Raw genomic sequence first — 27781 nt, 5'->3', positions numbered from 1 at the left:
AGTTTTTAAAAACTATAGTCCTACATACAAATGTGCATGGTCACACAGACATTGTAAAAGGACTTGGGGGAGAACTAATAATATGCTATTATTAAGATAATGAGCATCATGAAATATATACACAAAACGATAAATTTATCTCATCTTTGAGATAAAGGCACTTTCAATCTATAGAGAGGATAAAGTTAAGTAATTAAATTTCTGTTCCATATAATGAGAAATTTAGGATAAATATGAATGAGTTCTTAATCAGTGTAATGAATCAAGGAAAGAATTTGTTTAATCAAATTATTCTAAGTAAGATACATTCTCATTTGTCTGTGATAGCTTGAGTGGGATGTTCCCTGAAGGCATCTGTGGAGTAGATGATAATTCAGTTTCAAATCCTCAGATTTGATAGTGAATGTTTCACTATTTTTTATTGTAGAGTCCTGTACCTTAACAAATTAGTTTCACTTGCTGACATTAATTATGGTCTTTTTGACTAAAGCCATCTAGAAAGTTGTCACTTTGTTATTTTACCCCCTCAGTTTGTCAGTACCTATGCTTCTGGAGATACCTCTGGCCTGGTTTCTTCCCAGGTGTCTTGCCTCCAAGATAGCCCCCAATGATTCTGTCTCCTGGTATGCGAACCCTTGTATCATGCTTTCCCACAGGATACAATATGGCAGAAGTAGTGGTATACCACTTCCAAGATTAGATTACAAAGATTGTCTCTTCTGTCTCTGGTGTTCCCTTGCTCATAGACTCTCTCTCATTCCTTGGATCATCTGCTCTGGGAAAAGCCAACTGTATGGCCTGAGGACATTTGTTGAAAACTCTGTGGCAAGCAATTGAGGCTCCCACACCTATACACCATGGGGAACTGAGGTCTTTCAATAACCACATCGATACCACCTTAGAAGTGGATTCCTCAGCCCCAGTGAGCTTGAGATGACTGTGGTCTCAGTCAACAGTTTGACTGTGACTCATGGGAAACCTTAAGCCAGATCCACCCAGCAAAAATGCTTCCCAGATTCTTGAGCCCAGAATGTGAACTCATCAAAGTTTGTTGTGCTAAACTGCTAAGTTTTGGGGTAATTGGTTATGTATTAATAGATAACTTATATACTAGGTCCCTAGGAAAATCTACAATAAAGATGTAATTTGTCATGAGGTAAGACATCTTACTGGAGCCTCTTCCCAAAGAATTTTGACTGGTCCATGGATTCCTTAAGACAGGAGTAGCTTCATGTTTTCCCCTGTGTCCAGCCCTTTATAGTTTGTTCTAGTAATGAATGGCTGGGATGATTTTGTTTCCTTCATCAAAGCCCTAATTTATTTATTGATTATAGGAACGTTTGCAGAAAAGCATTATTTTATATTTATAATTATATGTACATATGTACACATCTACCTGTATATAACAATATTAGAAAGTGCTCTATTTTTATTCTGCATGTAGGTACTATGTAGAGACAGAAAAAGGAGAGTTGGTTAGATCATTCATACGCACACACACACACACACGCGTAAATGCACACTTTTTTATATTCATATGTATTTTACATTTGTACACATATGTATATTTACACACGTATATTTTTACATTTTATGTAAATATATACATGTGTGTAAATATATACATTTGCACACATATATATTTATATGTATATTTATCCTTGTCTCTTTACATATAGACACACATATATAAATGCATGCCCTATACATATAGCCTTATCTGTATTTATCCGGCTATAGGGATTTTCCATGGGAATTCAAACTAAGGCGTATTTATTGATGGTTAGAAAATTAAAAGAAAACATTAATTAGAGTAATAATTTATTTTACTATACATCGGCCCTTTAAAAATTTTCATAAAATTAAAAAAGGAAAAATAATAAAAATATTATTTTATGGATTCTAAACAAATATGTGTGTAGTGTTTTTTATATACATAGGTAAAATTTCCTCTTTAATTTACTCTATGAATATTTATACAGTTTATTTTTTAAAAAATATAGATCAAGATAAAAATTGAATTTTTTTTTCTTTTTTTTTTGAGACAGAGTCTCACTCTGTCCCCCAGGTTGGAGTGCAGTGGCACGATCTCGGCTCACTGCACACTGCAACCTCTGCTTCCTGGTTTCAAGCGATTCTACTGCCTCAGCCTCCAGAGTAGCTGGGATTACAGGCGCCGCGCCACCATGCCCTGCTAATTTTTTGTATTTTTAGTAGAGACGGGGTTTCACCATTTTGTCCAGGCTGGTTTTGAACTTCGGACCTGAAGTGATTTGCCTGCCTAGGCCTCCCAAAGTGCTAGGATTACAGGCGTGAGCCACTGTGCCCGGCCAAAAGTCGAATGTTTACTGAAATTATTTATTTCAGTTTTTCCTTGAGATGCTAAATGCAGTAAGTATAATAAATCCATTACCAAGTTACTCTTATCAACTTTAATTAATTATCTCTATATTACTGTAATTATGTTATTGAAGAAAATACTACATAGTAGAGTCAACTTAAAATCTGATGGTATTCCATGCATAATTGTCGTTCATTTCTATTGAAACGCAAATAATTCTTGGCTAATTCTCATTTTATCAAGGTACAATTCTTGCAAAATACCACTGAAACCTGGTGGGGATCAGTGATTTTTTTTTTTCTGTTTTTAAAGACTCTCTATCTCTCTGCCTGTGTATATGTTTTTGTCTTCCTATGTTTTCTTAACTAGCATTAGCCATTTAAACCCAAACATGAAAAAGAAAATTTTAGAGGAGCCACTAAATAGAATTAGTATTTTCTATTTCCATAACGATATATTGGCAATGACAATTATTTAAATATGGGAAATGGAAGAAGAAAGAAAATTAAATATCCATTTTGAATCTAAACATTTAAAATGTGATTTTAAGAATATGGATAAAACTATGCTGATTAATTCCAAAATTTTATGAAATTTTTGCTCCTGCGTATGAGAACATGACAAATTGCATTCTACTTAGAAGCTATGTAAAAATGAACCCTTTTGTGAAAAACTCACCACCACTCACCTGTGCACCCAGGTTTCTGGAATGTTGTGTGCCGCATACACTGTGAAACTGAGGTGGGAAGGAAGCCCAGGATTTAGATAAGAAATGCATCTAGGTACATTTACAGGCTGAAAATCTGCATAAAAGCTGTTACAATAGACATTGATTAGCTGGTAGATGGATGTGGATAGTTCAGTTGTTACCTTCTCTATCAAGCCTAGAAAGGAAGAGATAGAGATCAAGTCACTAAGAAGGGCCATATTTATCACAGGCCATGAATTACAGCTTTGAAATTTCTTATAATACAATTTAAATAATTTTAATTAAAGTGACCCTTTACCAATTGAAGAGAATTAACTATCTGTACCTCTGAATGCAACCTGGTTTAGTTGCTGCTAGATTAGATATCAATAAGCTTTCCGATCTTCAGCTGCAGAAATCTTGGAAGCATGGCCTTTTCATCACAATTTGGAATTTAAAAAATTATTAATTTGACATTCTGATCAACTGTAATTTGCAATAATTTTTGTTCTGATTTGTGATTGTTTAAAATTAATTTTCAGACAAGGATATAGATGGCTTATAAGTACATCAAACAAATTCCATCTAAAGAATTAATCATAATAAATTTGATGATGCTATCATGTTTACCATTAACTGAACACTAATCATATACAATGCGCTGATATTAAAAAGAGAATGAAAATAGTACAAGGCTAGGATTTAAAACCAGCTTGAAATGAAAGATTTATGATGTTTACTGTATCTCTTCAAAATCAAAGCCTTTCTTGAGTTTTGCCATTAGTTATTTAAAAGGAGTCTACTGGTTATTCCTAAAAGTGACTTGTCATGAAAGAAGAAAAATGAAGAAAAATTACTAGGTATAGGGGCTAATAGTTTTCCTCTGGCAGCTAAGCAGAAATTGAGAACAAGTAAGCACATCATCAGAAATTGTGTTCTTCAGATCTGCTGTGATGATTCCACGTGCTAAGTTAGTCGATACAGTTGTTTATTCAAACACATGCAATTCTTTATAAGTTGTTTTTAAAACATGCAATTCCCTATATAGTAGTTCAGTCTTAACAGTAGTTTTGCTTTCCACAGTTTCAGTTACCCAAAGTCAACTTAAGTTAAAAAATATTAAATGAAAATTCCAGAAATAAACAACTTATAAGTTAAAAAAGCATGAATTGCCTTTTGTTTCTAATTGTTTGGAAATGAAAATAGTGCAAAGAGCTAGATATTTCCTTTGATAATCTACAGTATTCCAGCACACACGCAGTTGGATGCTTCAGGAAAGGGGCCAGCTTGACATGGAGCTTCCTCCCACATCCTGTATGTGCCTCAGTAGCTCTGTCTATAATTAAACATTTTTGTTGTTAACACATGCTATTTTTCACTTAGTTATTCATAAATCTGTACAAAATATATAAGGTAGATTAATTTTCCTTATTTGTTATATTTCTTAAATTGTGCCCTCTGTTGAAAAAGCCTGGGGGGGACAGGCAGAGGAAAAAGAAAATCTGTAATTAAAATTCTCTGAGAAGTCAGCAGTAGCAATTAATGAACCGGAAGAGTAAAGCAGTGTAAAAATAGTCTTAAAAGAGGCCTCATCAAACTCTGGAGGCCAACCAACAGAGATTCTCCTGAACAGCAGGAGGCAGAGAATTATAAATTTATGGAAACATCTTGTTTCTTTGTCTCCAAATTGTACTTTCAGTATGCTGAAACAGGAAGCACAAACTTCTTTTCAAGAATTCCCAACATTGTGCAAATGAACACACATCTAAAATAAATCATAAATTTGATTTATTAATATAAGCTGTAGTGTATATTTTGGGGGAAACTTAGTCATTTGGTTAATTACTCAAGCTCTACTTTTTGCTTTTCGTGCAGAAACATGGTTCTTGGATATAATTTGCTACTTTAAGTTTGCATAGAGATGTATGCTTACGCATTATGTTTTACTTCCTGAACTCTGGATGCAGACTACATTTCAAATAACATCATTAAAACATATTAAGAACCCAAGACACAGGGCTTGGTGGTGAAATATGGTGGGAAAAGTGTTTATCGCACCTAATTTTACTCTGGAAAGAGTTTTAGAGCCATGAAATAAAGAGGCAAGGACAATCTATGTGCAATTTAGACTCAATTAAATTCTGTCATGATTTATTATAGAATATAAGTCTCCAGGAACATCTCTGTACAGTTTTGTGGGATCTCATATTCCAGTCCCCTGAGGAATATGGGGGAGGAGACCTCATTACAACATTCATGATAGAAAGGGAGAATCAGTTTCGTGCAGACACGCCTCCAGCTTGCTCACTCCATGTACGACCACTTAGATTCTGTTAGCAATACTGTCAGGGAGTGTCCATTCTTTCCTTCCCTCTATGGTGTTCTGGGGTTTTATGAACACCTAGAATAGTGTTTTTGTACTTGCACAAGTTTCTTTATACCCTCTGCCACCCTATTTTCCTTTTTGATGTGAGATGGGGGAGTTCCTCGAACATGATTGCGTGTCTTCTTTTGAGTGGTGGGAATTAGAGTTGAGAGGATATGCTTTTGTACGTGGCTCTTTACTGAAACAGTTAAGAGTGTGGAGGGCGGGTTAGGTTTTCATTTGCTTTCCAGTGGATTTTTCTGAATCCAGGGGTGTTAGTTGAACATCTGAGGCGCAGAGAGTTTTCCTGCAGATACTCAGAGTATTCCTATGCCAAGTACCATCTACAACCAAGAACGATCCTGACCAGATCCTGCACATTCAATCCTATTATATTGTTTATGCATATTAGGATAACAAGATCAAAGAGTTTAATCTAGAATCACAGACTCTGAAAGCAGAGTCTTTGATTCAAAACCAGTTAAGATTTGAGTTGAGAGAGTTGAAATTCAAAACCAGTTCTGCCTGATTCCAAAAGTCAGACTCTGCTCCATCCCACGCAATCTCACACCTACTGTTTTCTATAGAGGCAAAGTCCTCCCGTAGCTTGCAATTTTATAGACTTGGAGCCTCTGTAAACACTAATTATTCCAGAACCAAATCCTCCTACCTGTTATATTAGCTTGGTCTTTCAAATAGAGCTGGAATTTAAATTTGAAGTGGATGACCCTGCAGACAGACATCTACTACTTTTCTAATTTTTCTTACATCAAAATATAATTAAGTAAATGGTAAAATTTTCAACGTCTTGGAATGGTTATAAGATATTTTCAGTATTTTAATTTTTATAGATCTTTTTATTTTTCTCATTATTTTAAAAATATCAGGCTAAAAGTTTAGAGAGTGCAGATTTTTATTCCCTTGCAGAATAATCACTTCCATTAATAAAAAGAATTTTAGAAAAGCATCTTTCTCCTCAAAAAGCTCGTGTGTGTATGTGTGTGTGTGTGTATGTGTGTTGTGTGTTACCACAGTATTTGCATAAAAAAATTGAAAAAAGTATTTTGGATTCTATAACTTATTTTTTTCTTTATTTCAAAATACTTGAGTACATGTATTTTTACCTTTTGCTGAAGTCTCTGAACTTTGATAAAAATTCTGAAAAAAAATGTAAAATTATATTTGTTATTCACACAACAAATTCACAAAATAATCAAATGGTAATGTCCAAAATCTAAACGTTATAATTTTTTTGTCATGGTAAAACAACAAAATATTTCTTGGCATCATATATCAATTTGCTTATTAAACAGGATGAATTTAAATTGTATGATGAAATAAAAACTTTCTAAATACGGTAGTAAGCAATGTAGGTTATGTATTTTTTTAAAAAAGAAATTACCACAATAGATTGTCTAAGCTCAATCCCCCTTACATAACACTGACGGATTTTTTGATAAAAGTGCACTTCTAATTCTCTCTGTATGCCATGTTCAGCTCTTATTCCTAGCAGTTATTCAGCAAGCTTTGGACAGCACCAAAAAGAAGACTGAATTGAAGTGGACAAAATAGTATAGATTCACTAAATAGTTTTCTTTCTTTTTTTCTTCTTAGGGAATTTTTAAAAATCTGATAGTCAAACACTTGAAAAAATAAAATATCTTGGGTCATATCTTAAATAAAAAATACAATCTGAAATCCTATTTTTTTGTTTTCATTTTCATTATTCTTTAAATTCATGTCCATTAGTGTGGTGGCCTTCCTTAATTATTTAATTTTATCCTTGTTAGAAGCCTAGAATTACTTTGGTGGCTTAGGATTTGCTTGTTGTAACTAAACTATCATGAAAACTGTATAAGGTGATTTATAGACATCCTAAAAAATGGTTTCAGCCCAAAAGGAAATACAGTTTTTAATAAGATCCATTTTTAATTAACATTAAAATTTTTTAAATTTATAAACTCAAAATTTTAAAAAGTAAAAATAAAAAAATAAAATTTCAAGTCTTGCATTTAAGGAAATACAATTAGTTAAAAGCCAGGTTTCTCAAACAAATAAATTAGAGAATAATTGTTTTTCCGTAACAAAAAATTTGTTACAGTATTCCTTTAGAGAGAGAACATTTTGATCATGTTTAAAAGTCATTACATTTATATGCAACTTTTTAATTAAAAGCATCATTTGCATGAACCTATTCAGAAGCATTTCTATTAGGCAAAATATTTCATTAGAGTATAGTACCAGTTGCTACTCTTAACAACTACATATAAGATCTCCATTCTATCCATGTGGGTGAGACTATTAAAAATGTTAGCCTGATTTAACTAAAATTCAATTTATTCAGAAATATAGACTTGTATTAGAAAATCACCGTGACGTCCACCTACACCATGATGTGAAAGACCATATTTTCACTTTGTGGTTCGCCTGTTATGTAAGCATTTAATGGAAATTAAATTATATGAGTTCTGGAATATAATTTGAAGGATGCAAATTGTTTCCAGTGCTGGGTCAGAGAATAAAATAGAGTACAAGTATGTTTGTCTTATAAGTCTTCATCTTGCCAAAGCTTACATTTAATAAACACCTAATGACTTCCCTGTATGGCAGGAAATAGTCCTTTGCATTTTGACCAAAAATGCAGCCAAGAAAAAGAAAATCTTCTCAAATTTCACAGTTTGTTGGCAGAAGACCTGTATTTGTCATTTCTTCAATCTTAAGTTCATGGTGGGTGGATAGACTGCTTTGGCATTGTTAATTGTAGCTGATTACTGCACAAATTCTGTAAAATGTACTTACTGTGTGTGCCAGTATTCTTACATAGGTGGGCTCACAGTTAAAATGGGATGGAAAAAGAGATGAACAAAAGTATAAATGCAACTGATGTAGAATAAATGAGCTTTCAGCAGTCTGCTCAAAATAAGTAGGACCCAATTTTTATAGAATATTGAACTATTTTGTCTATTGACATATTAAATAAAACTCCTTATTTTCAACTCGTTTCTTAATTTCTATGCATGAAAATCATTTTAGTCTTATCAAAATATAGGATAAATATTTCGACATTACGAGTTTAAAAGTTTCAAAGAAGTATCACACAAAATTTTGTGTTTATACTAGTACATAAGGAAAGTGAAATGTGAAGATGAGTTTTTCTTGAGTATTATAATTGTTTATGGCTTTCCTATGAAATGACTAATTCCTTTGTGAAGAATTCTTTTAGCTTCAAATATTGTAAGTCTGATATTTCTGAAAAATTGTCATTTTTGTTCTTTTAAGGAGTTTCAGAAAATGAGTGTTTTGAAGATAAAACTTTTTATAACCAGCAATACTTTAACATCATTCGAAATGCTTCATCCTAAAATTATATTTTCCTCGTTGTTTGGTCAGTTGTTTGTCTGCCAATTCGCCAAGAGCTGGACATAAAAGTCGAAGAATAACCAAATAGCCTTAACAGATGGGAAGACGTGTCCACATCCACACATCTGGTCTCCTCCTCTGGCAATGGTTCATATTTGTCAGGAGGCTGGCTGTAATCGATGGCCATGAGATGACAAGGGCCAACCTTCCTGGTGCTTGTGTGAATTAAAGCCTTCATATTGGCCTTGTGGGAAAGATTCTCCAGAACTAGCACCAGCACCATCCTTAATACCTCCAGTAACAACAATGATCTCATTCAAGCTACACTGTCATCAGGGCCCTTTATTAACATTATTTCCAATACTCACAAGAACTCTGGAAATTCTTTTATTTTTCTGTTTTAAACATGAGGAAAATTAAAACTCCAAAAAGTGAATTAGTTTTCCACAGGATGTTTAGATAGAAACTGGTAGATCTTAAATCCAATTCATATTTGCATTATCTTATCTCATGTATTTTATCAGCTCTTGGAGCTTGTCATGTTTCTAAAATGTGACAATTTAAGAGAAATAACTGCTTGTTCAAAGCTAATTCTTACTACCTTGTTATACTGACTTAACATCACCAATTAGAAAGCCCTTTTTCAGCATCATATAATTCCCAAGTTTATAAGCTCATCAAAATAGTTATTTTCAAAACATACTGGTGAAATGCTTTTTAAGATTCTAATACAAGGTTGTTCAACTCGCGGCCTGTGGGCCACATGCAGCCCAGGATGACATTGAATGTGGCCCAACACAAATATCACAAATATGTAAACTTCCTTAAAAGATGATGAGATTTTTTTTTTTTTTAGCCTATCAGCTATTGTTAGCATTAGTGTATTTTATGTGTGGCCCAAGACAATTCTTCCGATGTGGCCCAGGGAAGCCAAAAGATTGAACACCCCTGCTGTAGTATATTTTTTTCACTCTGACGCAGAATAGAAAAATATGATTATATTAGATGCGATCAAATCAGATTGTTTTACCTTGTTGTTATTTGTAAAGGCCCTAGGTCTTAATGGCTACATACAAAAACAGTTTTGGAGACTACATAGTTATTCCATTTCCTTCTATAATTGGAAAGTAAAAGAGAAGGTGTTGCCTTATTAAGAAAAACTTAGGGAAATAAACACAAATCTGTCTTCGATATTTAATTTCTGGATTTATTGATTACATTATTTAAATTTTGATTTCTTTAGTGCTTTGCATTTTAGCTTTTCAGCAATGTTTATCTTTAAAATATTTTTGTGGTATACCTCCATGACTCATCAAAATCTTCATTGTCATTGTTCATGTAAAGAACATATTTAAATTTCTATGTTCATTTTTTACTGTCTAATCACACAAAACGTTGGATTAAATAAGATCTAGGAAGCCCAACATTAAGAAACTACTGAATTTTCATACCCACTTATCTATTTGAAACAATAAGCAGTAAGCATGATTATTTCTATGTGGTAATATGATTATCTACATTGTAAATCAATCTTTTGAAAATTTCAAGATTGGCATATTCAAAAGTAGTAGAATCTCTCTTGTTTTCTACCATGCAGATAGAGAATGTATGTATTCACTCTATCTTAGAAAGTTTCACATACACTGTAATGTATGTAGAGGCCTAGGTTCAAATCTGTATTTTGCCACTTACTAATTCTCTGTACACACACACTGTAAGCATTGAGTTTTAATAGTGAAATGAACATTAAAATACGACTTTATGACATTGCTGTGAGCATCAATTGAGATAAAATAAAAATTAAATTCAGTGAGGTAATGCATATGTCAAACTATTTTATACATTACAATGGACTAGCAAATACTAGTTATTATCATCATATCTTTCTGCTTTATCATCTGCTAAACTAATAATAAGATAAATGAATTTATTGTAACCAGATGTCGTAATATTTTTCTTGGAAAATAATCACTTACAGGTCTACATCAGATTTCTGAGAATTCAAAAGAAAATCACATAATGCCCATTTTTTAAGCCCACCAAACCATGATGTGGGATCCATAGAAAGTCACACAGAAATCATGGAGGCAGTGTGCACTGCAAAATTTGCAAAAGATACCACAAAAATGGATTTTTTCTTTTTTATAAATATGCTTATCCATACAAACATGACACTTATGCCTGTATACACTCGTATACGTGAGAACCATTAACAATCTATACAAACACTTACATATGAATATTATATAATTACGTTCATTTAGGTAGGATTATAGGATTGATTTCAGTATCACCTGAAGTTGTAAGGTGGTTACAAACTTCAAAGGTGTAATCAATGTCCTTATAGTTTAATCAGATCTATTTGGCATAATAGACTCAAGCTGCCAATACCCCCAAACAATTGAAATATACTGTTTGGCTGCACACACACACACACACACACACACACACAGATACACACAAACATACACACGGAAATACAGTTGTTAGTAAAAAGTCTTTCACTCTCCTTAATTAAGTATTGAACTCAGGTTTAAAACTACTGTGTAATAAATGAATATACTTACCTCTGCTTTTCTCTGAAGAATTAGACTTAGTTCATTTACTGCATCTGTAATTTGTTTGGTTTCCACACACCCTAGAACACTGCATATTTTTTTAACTTCTTCAATAATATTATCCACGTTTTCCTGTAGATAACAAGAGTCACATCTTACAATCTATTGAAATAAATGAGGGGACATTAATTTATCCTCAAACTTCTTTTTCCATGAGGAGCAAGTGGAATAAAATATGCTTGTTTGCTTTCACATAAAAAGAAAGTTCTCAAGACTCTGGTTATCCTGTGACTGGGGCTTTAATTTTCATTGAGCAAATGTTCAAAATTAGAACTGACTTAACACTAACTTACTAACTTAGCTCTAATTTAACATTACTTGAAACAAAATGAGAGAGAGAGGTAGAAGGAGAGGAAGTGGTAAGGAAGAGGGAGAGGAAAAGAGAGGGAGGAGGAAGTGTTGGGAACGCGGGGAAACTCAGCCTTAGACAAAGTCTGTGGTTTCCACAAAACACCATGAAAACAAAGTTATGATGGCCGACCCCAAGAGAGTTTCAAACACCTGTTGTTTGGAATCAGTGTATAGTTGGGCAAACTTACTAGAAAATCAGATTCACAGGGTTCAGAACAAACTGTGGACAACCCGTTGTGGTGTTAAGGTGTTTGCTAATCATCTGATTGCACATCCTTGAAGTGACTGATTTTTCAAAAAAATCGCTGATGACAAATACAGTCTACTGATACAGTTTGGATGTTTGTCCTCTCCAAATCTCATATTGAAATATAAGCCCCAATGTTGGAAGCGAGGCCTGGTGGGAGGCGTTGGGTCACGGAGGCGGATCCCTCTTGAATGGCTTGGTGCTGTCCTTGCAATAGTGAGTGAGTTCTCACAAAATCTGGTTGTTTAAAATTGTGCAGCACATCCCGCCTCCCTCTGCTCCAGCTCTTGCCGTGTGAGACACCTGATTCCCCTTCACTTTCTGCTATGATTGCAAGCTTCCTGAGGCCCTCAACAGAAGCAGATGCTGGTACCACACTTCTTGTATTGTCTGCAGAACTGTGAGCCAATTCAACCTCTTTTCTTTATAAATTACTCAGACTCAGGTATTTCTTTACAGCAACACAAAAATGGCCCAATACACCTACAGCAATGACAAATTCTTAAAATCAACAATGCAGGCTGGCCTTAAGATAGACAGCGATTTTATGGTCACCATTCTAAGAACTTTTCATTAGCCGTTCTATATCTCAGATTTGCACATGTTCTTAAATAAGCATTTATTTTAAAAAAATCTTCTCTGTTTTGACCTTATTCTTTTCCATGTTTTGCCATTAACTATAGTGAGAAATCTCTCTTTTCGTTGATTCTGTGTGAATCATGTTTCACTCTACAATGTTTTTATATTCTTTGTCTTTATCATTAACAGTTGTGGTTTTTCAAAAAACATCAGTTTTGTCACCAGCACCACTGTCATTCCAATGGAAAATTACAACAGTTTATTTCAAGAAGAGATGGAACCGAGTTTTTCCTTTTATTTTCACACAAAGATATGTGTTCACAGCATAAAAAGATTTTAATTCTCCTTATTCTAGGGCATTTTCTTAACAAAGTGTCAATACAAAGACACAATGCAAGTTTTATATAATGGGATAATACTTTGCTTTTGTGGAAAAATAATATGTACTTTTTAAATTTGTTGCCAGTATCTCTGATAAGTAATTTTACAAATCCCGAAACCAATGACAAAAACCTGAATAATAACTAATACTATAAAAGACAAAATGAGGATTCCAAAAATTGTACACAGATTTTATTAATGAGCTAAAAGTAAAAAGACGCAATTTAGTTGAGATCTATTTTAAGTCTTTCATGGATTAAAAAAATACATCTACTCAATAATAACATGGGGAAGAAAAATTTATGAGTTGTGCAAATGGAAAAAAAATCATTTATTTCACTTATGTGTAAACTCAATGTAAGTCAATATTGTGATGTGGCTACCAGATCCAGTTCACTATTAAATTGAATCAAAAGACACATGCTCTCCATAACTAGAAAGTTAGTTCCACCACGTTTTCAATGTATATTATCCAAACTGGAGTTTAGTTTGGGTACTAGATTTGAGAAAGTACTTAACAAATTGGAAATTACCAAAAGACAACAACATCACTATTAATATACTGTTAATACAGTATTCATTCAGAATAGCATCATAGACAATATTGTCAGCTCTTAAGTCAAGATCTGTTTGTTTACACCCTGGTTCTGCCCCTTTCTACCTGTGGCCATCATCAGAGTATTTAACTTTCATGTCCCTAGGCTCCCTCTTCTGTGAAGTGAGAACAATAAGTTTCTGTAAAGATTAAATTAGGTAAAATATGAAATATGGTGCCTGGCAGATAATGAGGGCTAAATTTTAATGTTTAACTAATTAATTTTATTCATTCACACCAATCTTTCAGTTTATAAGAGAAATGAAGCACTGTATATGCAGAGATAACTAATAGAATAAAAATTAGAAAATCATAAAAAACTGAAAAGTCATATTAGGTTCTATGTTTTTTTTTCATTCATCTGTTCTAAGTAAATATGTGTGATACATGAGTTTGTGAAAATTCATAAACATCACTAATTGAAATACTAATACTGGGTTGACTCAGGTCACTAGGTAGCTTGTAGCTGATTTATTCAATCTATTACTCCAGTCTTGCAGTACTTCTTATGTGATCTACTTATCTCATTTAATCATCACATTCTGAAGATAATCATTATATTCATGCATAACTGAGATTGCTAGAATATGTGAAGTAAAAGATTGCAATTGTAAAATTGAGTTGGTGATTAATTGGATATGAGAACCAACAGAAAGTTTGGATTTAAGATGATTCCAAAGTTTCATTTCCAAATTTTGGAAACTAAGAATATGGGGTGCTATTCATTATGGCAGAAACACAGACAAATATTTCTGGTAGAATCGTGACGTGAGTATTTTTTGATACATAGCCTTTGAGCTTCCCAGAGGAAATGCAAGGGAGTTCTATCTCTAGCAACTGTTGGACTGAGAAAATACAGACACACTACACCACACACACATGCACACACACACACACTCCCCACATGTTCATATAAACATTAAACAAATTTTAAGAAAGGCAAGATAAATCTCAGGGTTGCAGACATTTAGAGGGAACTTCAAGCCTGAGCAGTAGCTCCAACAGTGATCCTGTAATGGTCTGGAGGAAATATCAGACTAGATGTAGATCTAGTTTATTGGCGTTTATTGTTAACAGTGGGACAAGTGCTGAAATCTTAGGACTAAATCACTTGGTGAAGGTAGGGGGAAGGGGCAGAACTGGAGCTAAGATCCTCGAATAGGCCTCAGACATTGTATAGCAGCCACCTGTAAAAAGTGGGAGAAGAAAAACTATGCCTACTGATCAGAAACACTTTTGATGAAGCCTCTCTCAGCCCTTGAGTAAGAAAAATGATTATCTGAGAAACTGAACCCTAGTCTGTGTGTCTCTGGGGTATTAATTTATACTACTCAGTAGGAATTTATGTTAAAAATTGCACTAGGTTGTTGTGACTTTTTTGGACCCAGGCAGAAGTAAATGCACAATCATTGTATAGAAACACTTTTCTATACTGACCTACAGAGTTTCTCCCCAAATACACATACATATACAAATGCATGCACACACACAGGCACTCACACACCAGAGTATGAGGGGAATATCAGTTTAAAATTTACAAACCCTATGATGGCTGATTCACAATGTGAGATCCCCTACAGACACAAAATGCAGTAGGGTGAGCACCTTATTTCAAGAAATAACAAAGGTAGACTTGGACAACATTTTCATAGAGGTGATACATAGACTAAAATTTGAATATGATTGTCCCGAGAGAGAATGTAGATAGAGAAAAAAAAGTTGAACACTGGTTACATAACATTTCAGAACATTTCATATTTTAATGATGGAGGAGAAAGTTTGGGTCACAGATGGAGCACACAGTGTGGAGACATAAGCCAGAAGACTACAGCTTAATAAACATCAACGTGAAGGTAGTTGATGGTATTACAAAATTTTAGCTTGGCAAAAAAGAAGAAAAATAAAACATTATAACCATTTCAAGTATTTGATGGTCTTTCAGGTAAAAAGAGGATTAGATTTATTGTAAGTAGCTCTAAAATGATAAATGAGAACAAATGGTTGCACACCTAGAAAGGTTCCTTTGACTCAATATAAGAAAATTTTTTCTTAAAATTATTTGTCCAAAAACTGCGTAGGCTGCCTTCTGAATAGAAAGGTGCTCCAGATTCACGTATATGAGCAATGAGGGATATTTAGAGAATATTTTTTCATTGCATAGGAGTTTAGACTAAACTGCTTCTAAATTCTTTCTAATTTCTTTGGATTAATGAAAACTGAAAACAGCACTATGATGTTATTTTATGTAGTATATTCCAAGCTTATCTTTGGAAATATTGGATGTGTCCTGGACTTTGAAGGAACCATATGCTAATACTTTAGGATTAATTAACCATACTTGAAAAATGTTTTGAACATTTGAAAAGATGGGTAACAACCTTTTCTCCCCTGCATCTTTCTGGAAAACCAAACAAAATGGCATAAGTGGTTGTTTATTCTCCTCTCTTATTTAGCTGTGATGGATACCAAAGCAGTATGCATTTAAACAGCCATGTAACAGCTTACCATCTTCCAGATTTTATATAAACTTTCATGAGTTTCTATTTATATTAGACACAGTGAAAATTATCAAATTCAATTAATGAGTTTGGAGACAAATTGAGAATTTAGAATGCTTTTCATTCCAGATTCAGTAGTTAGTGCCAATATGAATTTTTTTTCCTTAAAAATTAAAAACAGCTTTGAAATGCAGCTTGGCTTAAAATATAAAAAAGAATGAGTTCATGTCCTTTGCAGGGACATGGATGAAGCTGGAAACCATCATTCTTAGTTAGCAAACTAACACAGGAACAGAAAACCTAACACCACATGTTCTCACTCATAAGTGGGAGTTGAACAACGGGAACACAGGGACACAGGGAGGGGAACATCACACACCGGGCCTGTTGGTGGGTCGGGGGTTAGGGGAGGGAGAGAAATAGGAGACATACCTAATGTAGATGACAGGTTGATGGGTGCAGCAAACCACCATGGCACATGTATACCTATGTAACAAACCTGCACGTTCTGCACATTTCCCAGAACTTAAAGTGTAATGCACAAACAAATGAAAATATAGAACATCGATCTCTCTGCAACAATGAAAAATCCAGATAATATACAAAATTATAACTTTTTCTGAACCCCGCTGAGATCTGAGGTCGCAAAGGGACCAAGTAAACCAAACTACACTGTACTGCTCCAAAGAGAGATGGGGCACACAAAATGTTCAAACTTTGGCAGAGCACAGGAGAAAGAGGTGGTCACCATATCCATGAGTAAGAAGAAATTAAGAAATTAGCTAAAATTTAACAGATTTTTTAAAGGCCAGGTGTGAGCTAGCATGTCAGTTTGGAATATCAGGAAGCCCAAGACACATGGGGAGTTTACGATCTCCTGCAAGCTCTTTTCCATGGACGCCTACCAGTTTTTCAGGGAAAATACTGAAGGCTGTGCAGGAAACTGAAGTCATATTCTGTGGTTCAGGTGTGTAGGTAATCAGCTGTTTCTGGGAGACAGTTACGGCGCTCTGTCGACTTCTGTGGATCCTTTTTGCATAAGAAGCAAAACTCTAAGCTGCAGGAGGAGGAGCAGCAAACCCTGCATTTCCCTGAGCCCAGGCAAAAACCCCTTGCTTCTGGAGAAGTAAAAAGCAGAACAGTCTTGTCTCTGGGGGAGAAGTAGGACACAGATGAGAAGCTCCTTTGCTGTTGAAGGAAGGGTAGAAGCAAAAGGCCTTTGCTTCTGGGGAAAGGCCAGGAAACTTGTCTTGGGTCCAAGATCTTACCTGGATACCAATTAGAGGACAGGGACAAGGAGCAATAAACTCTCGTTTACTGTGAACGACGCAGATATAAGGCAGAGTTTGGCTGCCATGTGGAGGAGGGGCGGGAATGCTCCAAGAGTCCTAGTCCTGAGACTCAAGTACACAGAGTCTGCCTAAGGCTGTGATTGGTTCATTACAACACAGAACTCCCCTTGTTCCCGCTGCCAAAATAGGTCTAGCATTGAGTAATAAATAAGCAAGGGTGGAGTACCACTGGGAGAGTGACAACAGTGTTTAGAGAGACTGTCTCTTTGGCACAAACAAGCAGGAGCTGTCAAAGCTGAGGATGAAGCAGGATCCTACACAGAGGGAAATGTCATGGTACCACAGGCTCCACTGTAAGCTCGGATAATAATAGCTTATCTAATATTTTATGAGGCCAGCATTACTCTTATACCAAAATCTAACAATATTATAAGAAAATAAAAACACAAACTGATGTCCCTCATAAATATAGATGCAAATACCCTTAACAAAATATTAGTTAATTGAAGTTAGAAATATATGAAACAGATTATAAATTCTTAGTAATTATACCAGTAATAAAAAGATTTTTAAAATTTGAAAAGAATAAAAGAGAAAAACCATATGTGCATTTGTACATATGCACAAAAAGCATTTGACAAAACTCATAATCCATTCAAGAAATAAGCTCTTAGTAAACTATAGAAGGAAGCTTTTTCAACCCAGTAAAATATAACTAACTTTTTATATTATAACATAACCTCCAAATAACTTTATACTTAATGATAAAAGACTGTAAAGTTCTCCCTCAAAATAGCAAGGCAGGGATTCTGTTCTTATGACTACTTGTAAAATCCTATTGGAGACTCAGTAAGTGTTAAATTATAAGGCGAGTAAAAAAATAAGAGGGCTATAGACTAAAGAAGAAAACATAAAATTATTTCACAGATGACATGATTGTATATGTAGAAATCCTAAGGAATCCAAAAAATAACTCTTAGATATAAAAAGTGATTTCAAGAAGACATAGTATAGAAGGTCAATATATGAAAGTGAGTTCTACTCCCACATATTAGTAACAAGCAACTGGAAAATAATATAAAAATATTATTTAAAATATTAGACAAAAACATGAACTAATTAATAAAATATGCATAATCTCTATGCTAAATTATAAAGCATTGCTGAGTGATTTAAGAAACCTGTGTAGATGAAGAAATAGATCAGATTAAATTGATCTCTCATGGATTAGAAAATACATTTTTTTTAAATATCAAGTTTCCTTACATCAATCTATATATTCAATGCAATTGTAGCAAAGTACTTAGAATAGCCAAATTTTTTTTAAACAAGAATGATTTTGGAGAACTTATATTGCCTGATACCAAGACTTTCCATGAACGTATGGTAATTAAGGTAATGTTGACTGATATTAGGATAGACATAGATTTATGAAACAGAACAGGGAGTCTAGAACTACAACTATAACTTGAAATGGATCATAGAACTAAAGAACAGCTAAAACTAAAAATAGTATTGAAAAATACAGTATGCAAACTTCTGTAGGCAGATCTTTATTAAATATGATGAGAAAGCATAAACTGTAAAGTAAAAATAAACCTGGACTTCACAAAGATTAAAAGCTTCTGCTTTTTGAATGGCACATAAATGAAATAAAAAAGCAAGCGAACCAACCAACAACCAGTCACAGACAGGGAGACAAAGTTTTCAATACATTTGTCCTACACCTCACAATGAACTTTCTTCTGGAACATATTAGAATGATTACAATTGCAGTTAGTCATGTGCAGGAGGGAGTTTACTGCTCCTCGTCCCTGGCCTCTAATTGATAACCAGGTAAGGTTCTGGACCCTCACAATTTGATAACAAGAGGATATATAGTTCAACTTTAAAAATAGGCAAAAGATTTGAACAGGCACCTGACAGCAGAAAATATATAAATGAGCAGTAATTCCATGAAAAGTAATTTGGCATCATCAGCCATTGAGGAAATACAAATTAAAAACTGAAGGAAATATTGCCACACAGTCACTAGAATGGCTAAAATTAAAACACTGACAGTAACAGGTGTTGGTGAGGATGTAGAACCACAAGAACTCTTATATTGTATATGAGATTCCATTTATATAAAAGTCAAGTAAAGGCAAAAGAAAACCAAATTGAGAGCAAATAAATTTTTGGTGTATGAAATCTGGGATGAGAGAGATTTACTGTAAAGAGGCAGTTGGGCATTTTCTCTTGTAATGGAAATATCTTGTATCTTCATTCCAGTTGTTGTTACCTAATTATATACATTTTGAAAACTAGTTAAACTACCCACTTAACATGGGTGCATTTTATTTTATATAAATTAAACTTTAAGAAAAGTGACTTAATAAATAAGACATTATAATTAGAGTGAAAAGCCCCTAAATGGCAGAAGACATTTACAATATACATAACTGAAGGAAGGGTAAATATATAAAGAACTCCCATAAATCTATCTGAAAAATCTACAGAAATGTGGAAATATCAGCAAAAGTTTGAACAGATAAGTTATAAAAGAGGGCACTTGAATACTACATTTTTAAAAAAGGTAAAGACGAATTTATGAGTTTAGTATGAATTTGTGAGTCAGAAAAATTAAAGTTGATACAAAGATAGCATTACATATACCTAATGTTGGCAAACATTTATAATTTGGACTGTACTATAAGTTGGTGGGGAAATGCAGCAATAGGAACTCTCATATATTGTGAAATGGGTAAAAGATCATTAGAAAAGTGTTTGGTATTGCCTTGTAAATCTATGTCCCTAGCTATGTGCTCTAGAAAACCTCATGATATTATTTCAAATATACACCAACAAATGGGATAGATAAATAAATTGAAGTCCAGTCTTTTAATGGAATTATTACACAACAATGAAAATGAACTAATAACAACCACATGGAAAAAGGTGGATAAATCTCACAAATAATACTGAGTGAAAGATACAGGGCTCAAAAAGTGCATATAGTTTGATTCCATTCATGGAGACCTTAGAAAATCAACACCTTATATTGCTAGCAGATGCAAACTTTGGTGCTGAAATGATAAAGAAAAGCTACAAAATCCTTTTCATCAAATAGGACCTTTTACATAGAGGAGAGGAGACATGAAGTGGCAAACAGGTGTGTGATACCAAAAATATTTTGTTCCTTGATTTATTAATGAGTGGCTTTTCTATTATTATTCTTTAATTGTGTGTTCTTCATGTATTATATAATTTAGTACATAAATCACCAGTAGAATGTCAGATCATGTTATTCCTTCGCACAAAACCCTCTAGTTTTCTCCATCTCATTAGCAACACAACTTATGTTGGCTAGTGATTATCTTCTATTTTGATAATCTACTTTTAATTTTTTTATACTTCTTCAAGTCTGAGAGTGTTCTATACATGATAGCTTTGACTTTTAGTACAATCTGCCCTTTATTTCTTCTAAGGTTGGTTTCAGTTCTGCAACTGTGCTTCATTTTCCTGTGTTCTATAATAATAAATAATTATTGCCTTTATTTCCTTGACTTCTTTTGCAACCTTGCAACTGCTCCTTGTTACCTCTTAATTTTTTCTGATTTTCTTACACTTTTTTTTGCTCATTTCCCACCTTTTCTTATGTTCTATTCTGAATGCAAATCAATTTTGTGAAAATTTTCTTCCGGATCCTATACAATCCTCAACTTGAATAATAGTGATAGAAATGGTAGCAGTAATAGCAATAAAGTAACACGGGTACTTATCTTTTCTTAAAAATGTTTTATCTTCCATCACTATATTATACTAAGCCCATTATATCCATTGTTTCATTAATTATTTAAAACATCATTATATTATATTTCTTATCCTCACTCTAGTGATGAATCATATAAATCTAAGGAAGGTCGAATACAAAACTTCCATAGTGGTGGAGGGTTGACTTATACATTTATCTGGCTTTGGAATCTCTGCTCCTAAATTTTGTCTTAGACTACCATTAGGCTTAAATTTTGTTTGAAATTGGAACTTCTGAAAATCTAACAATAGATTTGCTTGTAACCAAGAGAGCTTCAGTTTAAAAGAAGCTAAATATAAAATCCCTATGTGTCCTCTTCCTTTCTACTCATATATGGAATTTTCTTTCTCTCTCTAGATGGATACAGTTAGATTTTGGTCTTGCGCAAGTGTTAAATAAGTATTATTTTGCTCCTCACTGAATTACTTAAACCTGAACACTAGAGATGTCATATTCTCCTGGTTATCTACTTGGTGTAGCCTCTGAGTCATGGGCTAGATGATAGAAGGACTTAGGGGTTCTCAGTTATTTTCTGACCAGATAGATGTTTCATGAAGCTAAACCACATTTTGAAGCATGAATTGATTTTTCCTCAACCCTGGTTCATCTAATTTACAATAAATTCAACAATTACTAGATTCTAGTGTAAATTTGTCATTCATGGTAGGGATTTCCTACCATGATCCTGACTGGCATTTTAATAAAGAATTTTGGAGACAACATATTAGAGACTACTAGGAAGAAGTGATTTTAAATCAGAAGTTGATTCTTTCTCCAAGGCTACGATTTAGTTTTATACTGCTTTGCTCTGTATAGACACCATTGTGTATATTATTTATGTGGATATGCTGTCTCTCCAACTAGATCATTGGCAGCTTCAGAGTATGGTTTGAACTCCCATTTCTCTTGGTTTCAGTGAGTAAATAGTTTCATAATTTGCATGAAGTAAGCATTCAGTAATACCTTGGGGGGGAGGATTCTCTTCCATTCTTAATGTTTCTGAAATTCCTATTGAATTCATATTATTCAATTTCTATGAAATTAAGAATACAGAATGAATTCAAAAATATTCTCTATAGTTCACGGTTTTAATGGAATAGAAGAGAGGAAAAAATGTCCAGTGAAAAAACTCTTTGTAAATTACATACAAAACTAGCCATTTGACATAATAGCCAGAATGCCTGGCCTAAAATGGTTATCATCTAAAATATGTTGAAATAATAATTGTCAAGAAAGAAAATATTTGGTACTTTAAAATATTCATATTATTCAATAATATTCATGTCTGACTTATTCAGCTGCATGCTTGTTATTTTTTCAAATCATGTGTAATAATCCAAGTTTGGGAGATATGAAAAAAACATTATTTTTCCAATTGACACTGTTTTGGACATGATGAAATGCTACTTAATGTACTTGTCAAATGAATAGAAAGCACAAAATTGTGAATTGATAATATCATAGTCTGTCCTCATTTCTAAGATATTTACTATTGATGCTTCATAGGCAAAAATCTCATTTAAAGAACTCATTGTTTTCGATTGAGTTCATCTGGAAAATCACATACACTGTGACCTATTTATAAAATAATTTAGCTGCGAATGATGATTGCTATTTGCCAGTGATAATGGAAAGACAGTATTTCTTTGATATTTTGCCAACTTTTAAGTCATATTAGAAAAATTTACAATAGTCAATCATTTCTTTCAAACTAGAAATAAAGGAGGCTTCATACATAAGTAATAAGATCAAACATCTGAATTTGGAAATTAAGAACTGTTATAAATTATCAATAATTTGTGTGTGAAAAAAGATGTCTATGATATATGAGCAGTGCTGAAACATTTAGATAACTATAATTCATTCATAAGTAGGTTACCATAACCTCAAAAGTATTTCTACATATAGTAAAGAGACAAAAATACTCTAGGAATTAAGTCTTAATATATCCTGGTAACCTGGTAAGTTTCACATTCTACATGAGAAAGAATGACTCTCACAAGGCTGATTAGAGGTACTAACCATAACACTTATGAGACTTAAAACAAGCTAATTGTGGATTCTTTTCACATTCCACATTTTAAACTTCCAGACTCAGACCAGGCCGGAGCAGAAAAAGTAGAATTAGGGTGAGAGGATTACACTTTAGGGAGAAACGTTAAGTCTTGTATTTGTAGTCTCCATGTCTTTAGATATTTATGTGGAAGTCACATATGATTTCAGTATCTACATCAATAAGTAGAATTTATTATTTTCAGATATATTTAGTATTTATTGATGTTACAAATAGTTATTATCTGAGTTATGTACCCTTTTATTTATATCAGGAATCAATTATTTAACAGAAGGAAAGAAGTCACTTGTTTAAAAAATGTTCCCTGACTCACAATATTCTGTAGTAATGTGATGTTTTATCTGTGGAAGGCTAAACCTTCCCTGGAAGAAGAAACTGTAAGAAGTAATCTGCCTAATGGAGATCACAACTTCAATGACCAATAGGTGACCAAATTTCAGTAGCCTTGTAATGAATCCATCATTCCCTCTGCCATGTTACCTTCTCTCTTCACTATTATAGTGAATTGATGTCTCCACGGAGTCAGTCAGCAGTCCAGAATTTTGAGTTATTCTAGGCACATAGAATTTCACCAAATCATGTAAATTGCACATTTTCACTTCTTATGAATCTGTCCCCTCATATCATCCCTATAGTAGAGTGTTTGTCCATGCCCTCATCATCTCTTTGGGCTAATGAAATGTCCTTCTAATCATCCATCAGTCATTCTACTACCCTGCCTAATGGCTCCATGTCATCAGCTGACAAAGTAGAACATCATAAAATTGGCCATAAAAGGTCCATAAGATCCTACATAATTTGGCCCCTGTCTGCTTCTTTCATCTGATTTTTTTCCAGCCTCTAACTTTGAACACTAACTGCAGCCATTTCAAATGTCATAGTTTCCTAATCACACCAGGCTGGGTCCTGACTCTTTTCTCTGTCTGTCAATTTTTTTTTTTTTTTTTTTTTTTTTTTGAGACTGAGTCTCGCTCTGTCGCCAGGCTGGAGTACAGTGGCCCAATCTCGGCTCACTGCAACCTCCATCTGCCAGGTTCAAGCGATTCTCCTGCCTCAGCCTCCCAAGTAGCTGGGATTACACGCACCCACTACCACGCCCGGCTAATTTTTGTGTTTTTAGTAGAGACAGGATTTCACCATGTTGGCCAGGATGGTCTCGATCTCTTGACCTCGTGATCTGCCCGCCTTGGCCTCCCAAAGTGCCTCTGTTCATGTTGTTTTTTGCCGAAAGTTATGTCTATTCCCCACCTTCCTTGACAATGCCCGTCTCTGGCTGGGAGACACATACAGTACTCATTTGTCAACATTCAGCTCAAATGGATAAAACTGACCATTCTTTCTTATGCATCTTGTGTACATACAGTCTTTCCTCAGCAGTTGTAGCACTTTACTGTATATGCCTTTCTACTTGTCTATTTTACCAGGTTGAAATGAAAGCCTTTCAAGTGTAGATCCTCTGTTTTATTCATTTTTGTCATCTTCAAAATTTGGAAAGTTTTAGAAAAATAGTAGATGTTTTAAAAACAAACGCTTACTGAATTGGTGGATAAAGTAACAAAAGTCAATACCTGAGTTTTCAATAGGTATTTCAGGTGGAAGTCATATTTTTTGATGAGTGTTAAGAGACATTGTCTGGAAAATAAAAAATAGAAACTTTGTTTAAAATTGGGTAGGAAAACTTATATTACCTTTAGCACAAACATTTATCACAAATTCTGTTTTGCCCATGATACTATCATAGGCATGGTATAAAAAGGATTATTGTTGACATAATTTTAAAAACATCTCAGAAGGGTGCCTTATAAAGTTTGTATAACTTGATAGACTACAAACATATTTGAAAGTCTTAGAACTCCAAAGAATTCATGATAAATTAACCAAACCTCTCAAAGGCTGATCATTATATACAACTACTCTTAATTCAAACTGTAAGTTGCAAAGGGATTCATAAGCAGATAATGGCATATATTAACATCAAGAAATATTAAGTATGGCATATCTTGTAGAGCATTGCATTTGGAATTAATGGCTTATATTTATAATAGATTGAGTTGTCTCCGACATCAAACCTCTGCATTTTTCTTTCCTAAGCTTCTCTTACTGCTGCAGCTTTATCTACGCTTAGGGAGAAGACATGCAATTTGAGCAGAAATTCTTCTGAGCTTCGCTGTTCAAAAATTATTTTCCCAAACATTATTGACTTTACCTTCTTATTTGTCTTGAAAACTCCTGACTTAAATTGAATCATAAGTCACACAACTCAGAAACGCAACATTAAAAAACACACCATTATTTTTACAGTGGCTGCATTCTCATTTTTTTACATTATCACTTTAGTTGGAGTACCTCTGTCAGTTCAAAGACAAAATGCATAGAATATGTAAAAGTCAATGAAAGGGGAGGAAAATAATAACTAAAGATTTGGGCAATGGCAGTGTTTTTTGTTGTGTTTTGTTTTTGTTTTTTTGAGACGGAATCTCGCTGTCGCCCAGGCTGGAGTGCAGTGGTGCGATCTCGGCTCACTGCAGGCTCCCTCCGCCGGGGTTTACGCCATTCTCCTGCCTCAGCCTCCCGAGCAGCTGGGACTACAGGCGCCTGCCACCTCGCCCGGCTAATGTTTTGTATTTTCAGTAGAGATGGGGTTTCACCGTGTTAGCCAGGATGGTCTTGATCTCCTGACCTCGTGATCCGCCCACCTCAGCCTCCCAAAGTGCTGGGATTACAGGCGTGAGCCACCGCGCCTGGCCAATGGCAGTGTTTTTATATAAAACCTGAAACTATTAGTACCACCAAGAATGCACCCACTTCAGCACTTTGTTTTTGGATATTGTATCTATTTTATAGAAAAAAACACTGGGAAGTAGTGAAGGTGAGTGATATGCTCAACTTCTAAGAGGAAGTTGAGTCATAAAAGAGAAGGGCTGAAATCAAAGCCCTTGCCATCCAGTGCTTGATTTTTTTTGATGATCCAATACGGTGTTCTGAGGCGGGCAGGCAGGGAAGCATTGCATCCCCAAAAGTAAAGTTCTACAGTGGCCTTTATGAGGCTGAGAATGTCTCTGTGTTAGATACCCTTTGAGAAAAATAAGGGGGGAAGGGTCAGAACATAATGGAAGTGGAATAAGCACTGATTGAGAGTTAGATACTTGGTTTTAGTCATGGCTATGGGAATAAATATTTGTGTGATGGTTGCCAAGTGTTTGAACTTCTGTTTTTAGTTTCTTTACCACAGACAAAATCGCACTGGGAGATGGCATCACCCCAGACTGTAATCCACTTCCCTGGGATTGGAGGGACGGGTGGAGGAGTAAAGTCTGAAGCTAGACTGTCCCAGACATGTTTCCTCTACTCCTTGCTACAGCAGAACTTTTGCTTTGCCCTGAATGAACCCTCTGGACTCCTGCAACTGCACACTGGCCATCAAATGTCTGCTAGGGGGCAGGCAATGGCAGGGGTAAGACAAGAACAGAATGAAAGCCTCCTTCTCTCACTCTCTTCTCACAGCCTTGGCTTGCCTCTCTGTGCCCCAGGTAGTAGTGACTTAAAAGGTGCAACAACCCTCCACCAACCCAACAAAGTCCTTTGTGTCCCAAGGATTTCCTGCTTTTTGAAAAACTTCCCATATTTGAGGTGTATGTGTGTTTCTCTCCCTTTCTCTCTGTTCCCCCCACCCCTGGGTAGATTTATTTTGGAGAAAGGAAACTACAGACCTTGTTTGTATGTTATACAACAGAAATCTATAGCGGAATTATGTAATTACCTATAAAACAAAAATTTGTATTAGATTATGTCTAAAATCCTTTCTAGTCCTAGCTATTCTATGATTTTATGGAGTGAAGGTGGATATTTTTAGGGGGAAGGGTGGCAGAGAAGGGCAATGGAAAAACACAATAGTTTAATGAAAGAAAATGTCCTTTGTAAATTTCAGGCAGACCTGATTTTAGTCCTGCCACTGATGACCAGAATGGCCTTAGGCGAATTATTTAGCCTCTCAGAACTTCAGTTTCTTTAGTTTTGAAACAGGATAATATATACTATCACAGAGTTTTAGAAAGAATTAGATGAGATAATATATGTAAATATATAATAACTTCACAAAAACATTACCATAGTCACTAAAAACAATTTTAGCTCATATTTTTATTTATTTTTTAAACTTAATTTTATTTTATTATTATTTTTAAATTAATTTTTTTTTTTGAGATGAGGTCTCACTCTGTTGCCCAAGCTGGAGTACAGTGGCATGATCTCAGCTTACTGCAACCTCCACCTCCTGGGTTCAAGTGATTCTCCTGCCTCAGCCTCCCAAGTAGCTGAGACTATAGGCACATGCCACCATGCCTGGCTAATTTTTGTATTTTTTGTAGAGATGGGTTTCACTGTGTTGGCCAGGCTGGTCTTGAACTCCTGACCTTGTGATCCGCCCGCCTAGGCCTCCTAAAGTGCTGGGATTACAGGCGTGAGCCACTGCACCTGGCCAATTTTATTTTATTTTAAGTTCTGGGAAATGTGTGCAGGATGTGCAGGTTTGTTACATAGGTAAACGTGTGCAATGGTGGTTTGCTGCACCTATCAACCCATCACCTAGGTATTGAGCCC

The 27781-nt window shown here is 34.5% G+C and overlaps 1 protein-coding gene across 1 annotated transcript in view; it reads right to left on the bottom strand.

Moving 5' to 3' along the window:
* Nucleotides 1-27781, bottom strand: part of PIK3C2G (phosphatidylinositol-4-phosphate 3-kinase catalytic subunit type 2 gamma) — a 379881-nt gene that overhangs the window by 306518 nt on the left and 45582 nt on the right. The window contains exons 7-10 of the mRNA XM_054443284.2: nt 24751-24814; nt 11322-11444; nt 6519-6552; nt 3030-3225 (exon numbers count right to left, since the gene is read on the bottom strand). Of these exons, the coding sequence (XP_054299259.1) occupies nt 3030-3225; nt 6519-6552; nt 11322-11444; nt 24751-24814 (417 nt within the window). The remainder of the gene's footprint in view (nt 1-3029; nt 3226-6518; nt 6553-11321; nt 11445-24750; nt 24815-27781) is intronic.

Source organism: Pongo pygmaeus, chromosome 10, assembly GCF_028885625.2.
Source record: "Pongo pygmaeus isolate AG05252 chromosome 10, NHGRI_mPonPyg2-v2.0_pri, whole genome shotgun sequence".
Lineage (NCBI taxonomy): Eukaryota > Metazoa > Chordata > Mammalia > Primates > Hominidae > Pongo > Pongo pygmaeus.
Note: the sequence above shows the minus strand (reverse complement) of the source record. Positions and strands in the feature narration are given on the sequence as shown.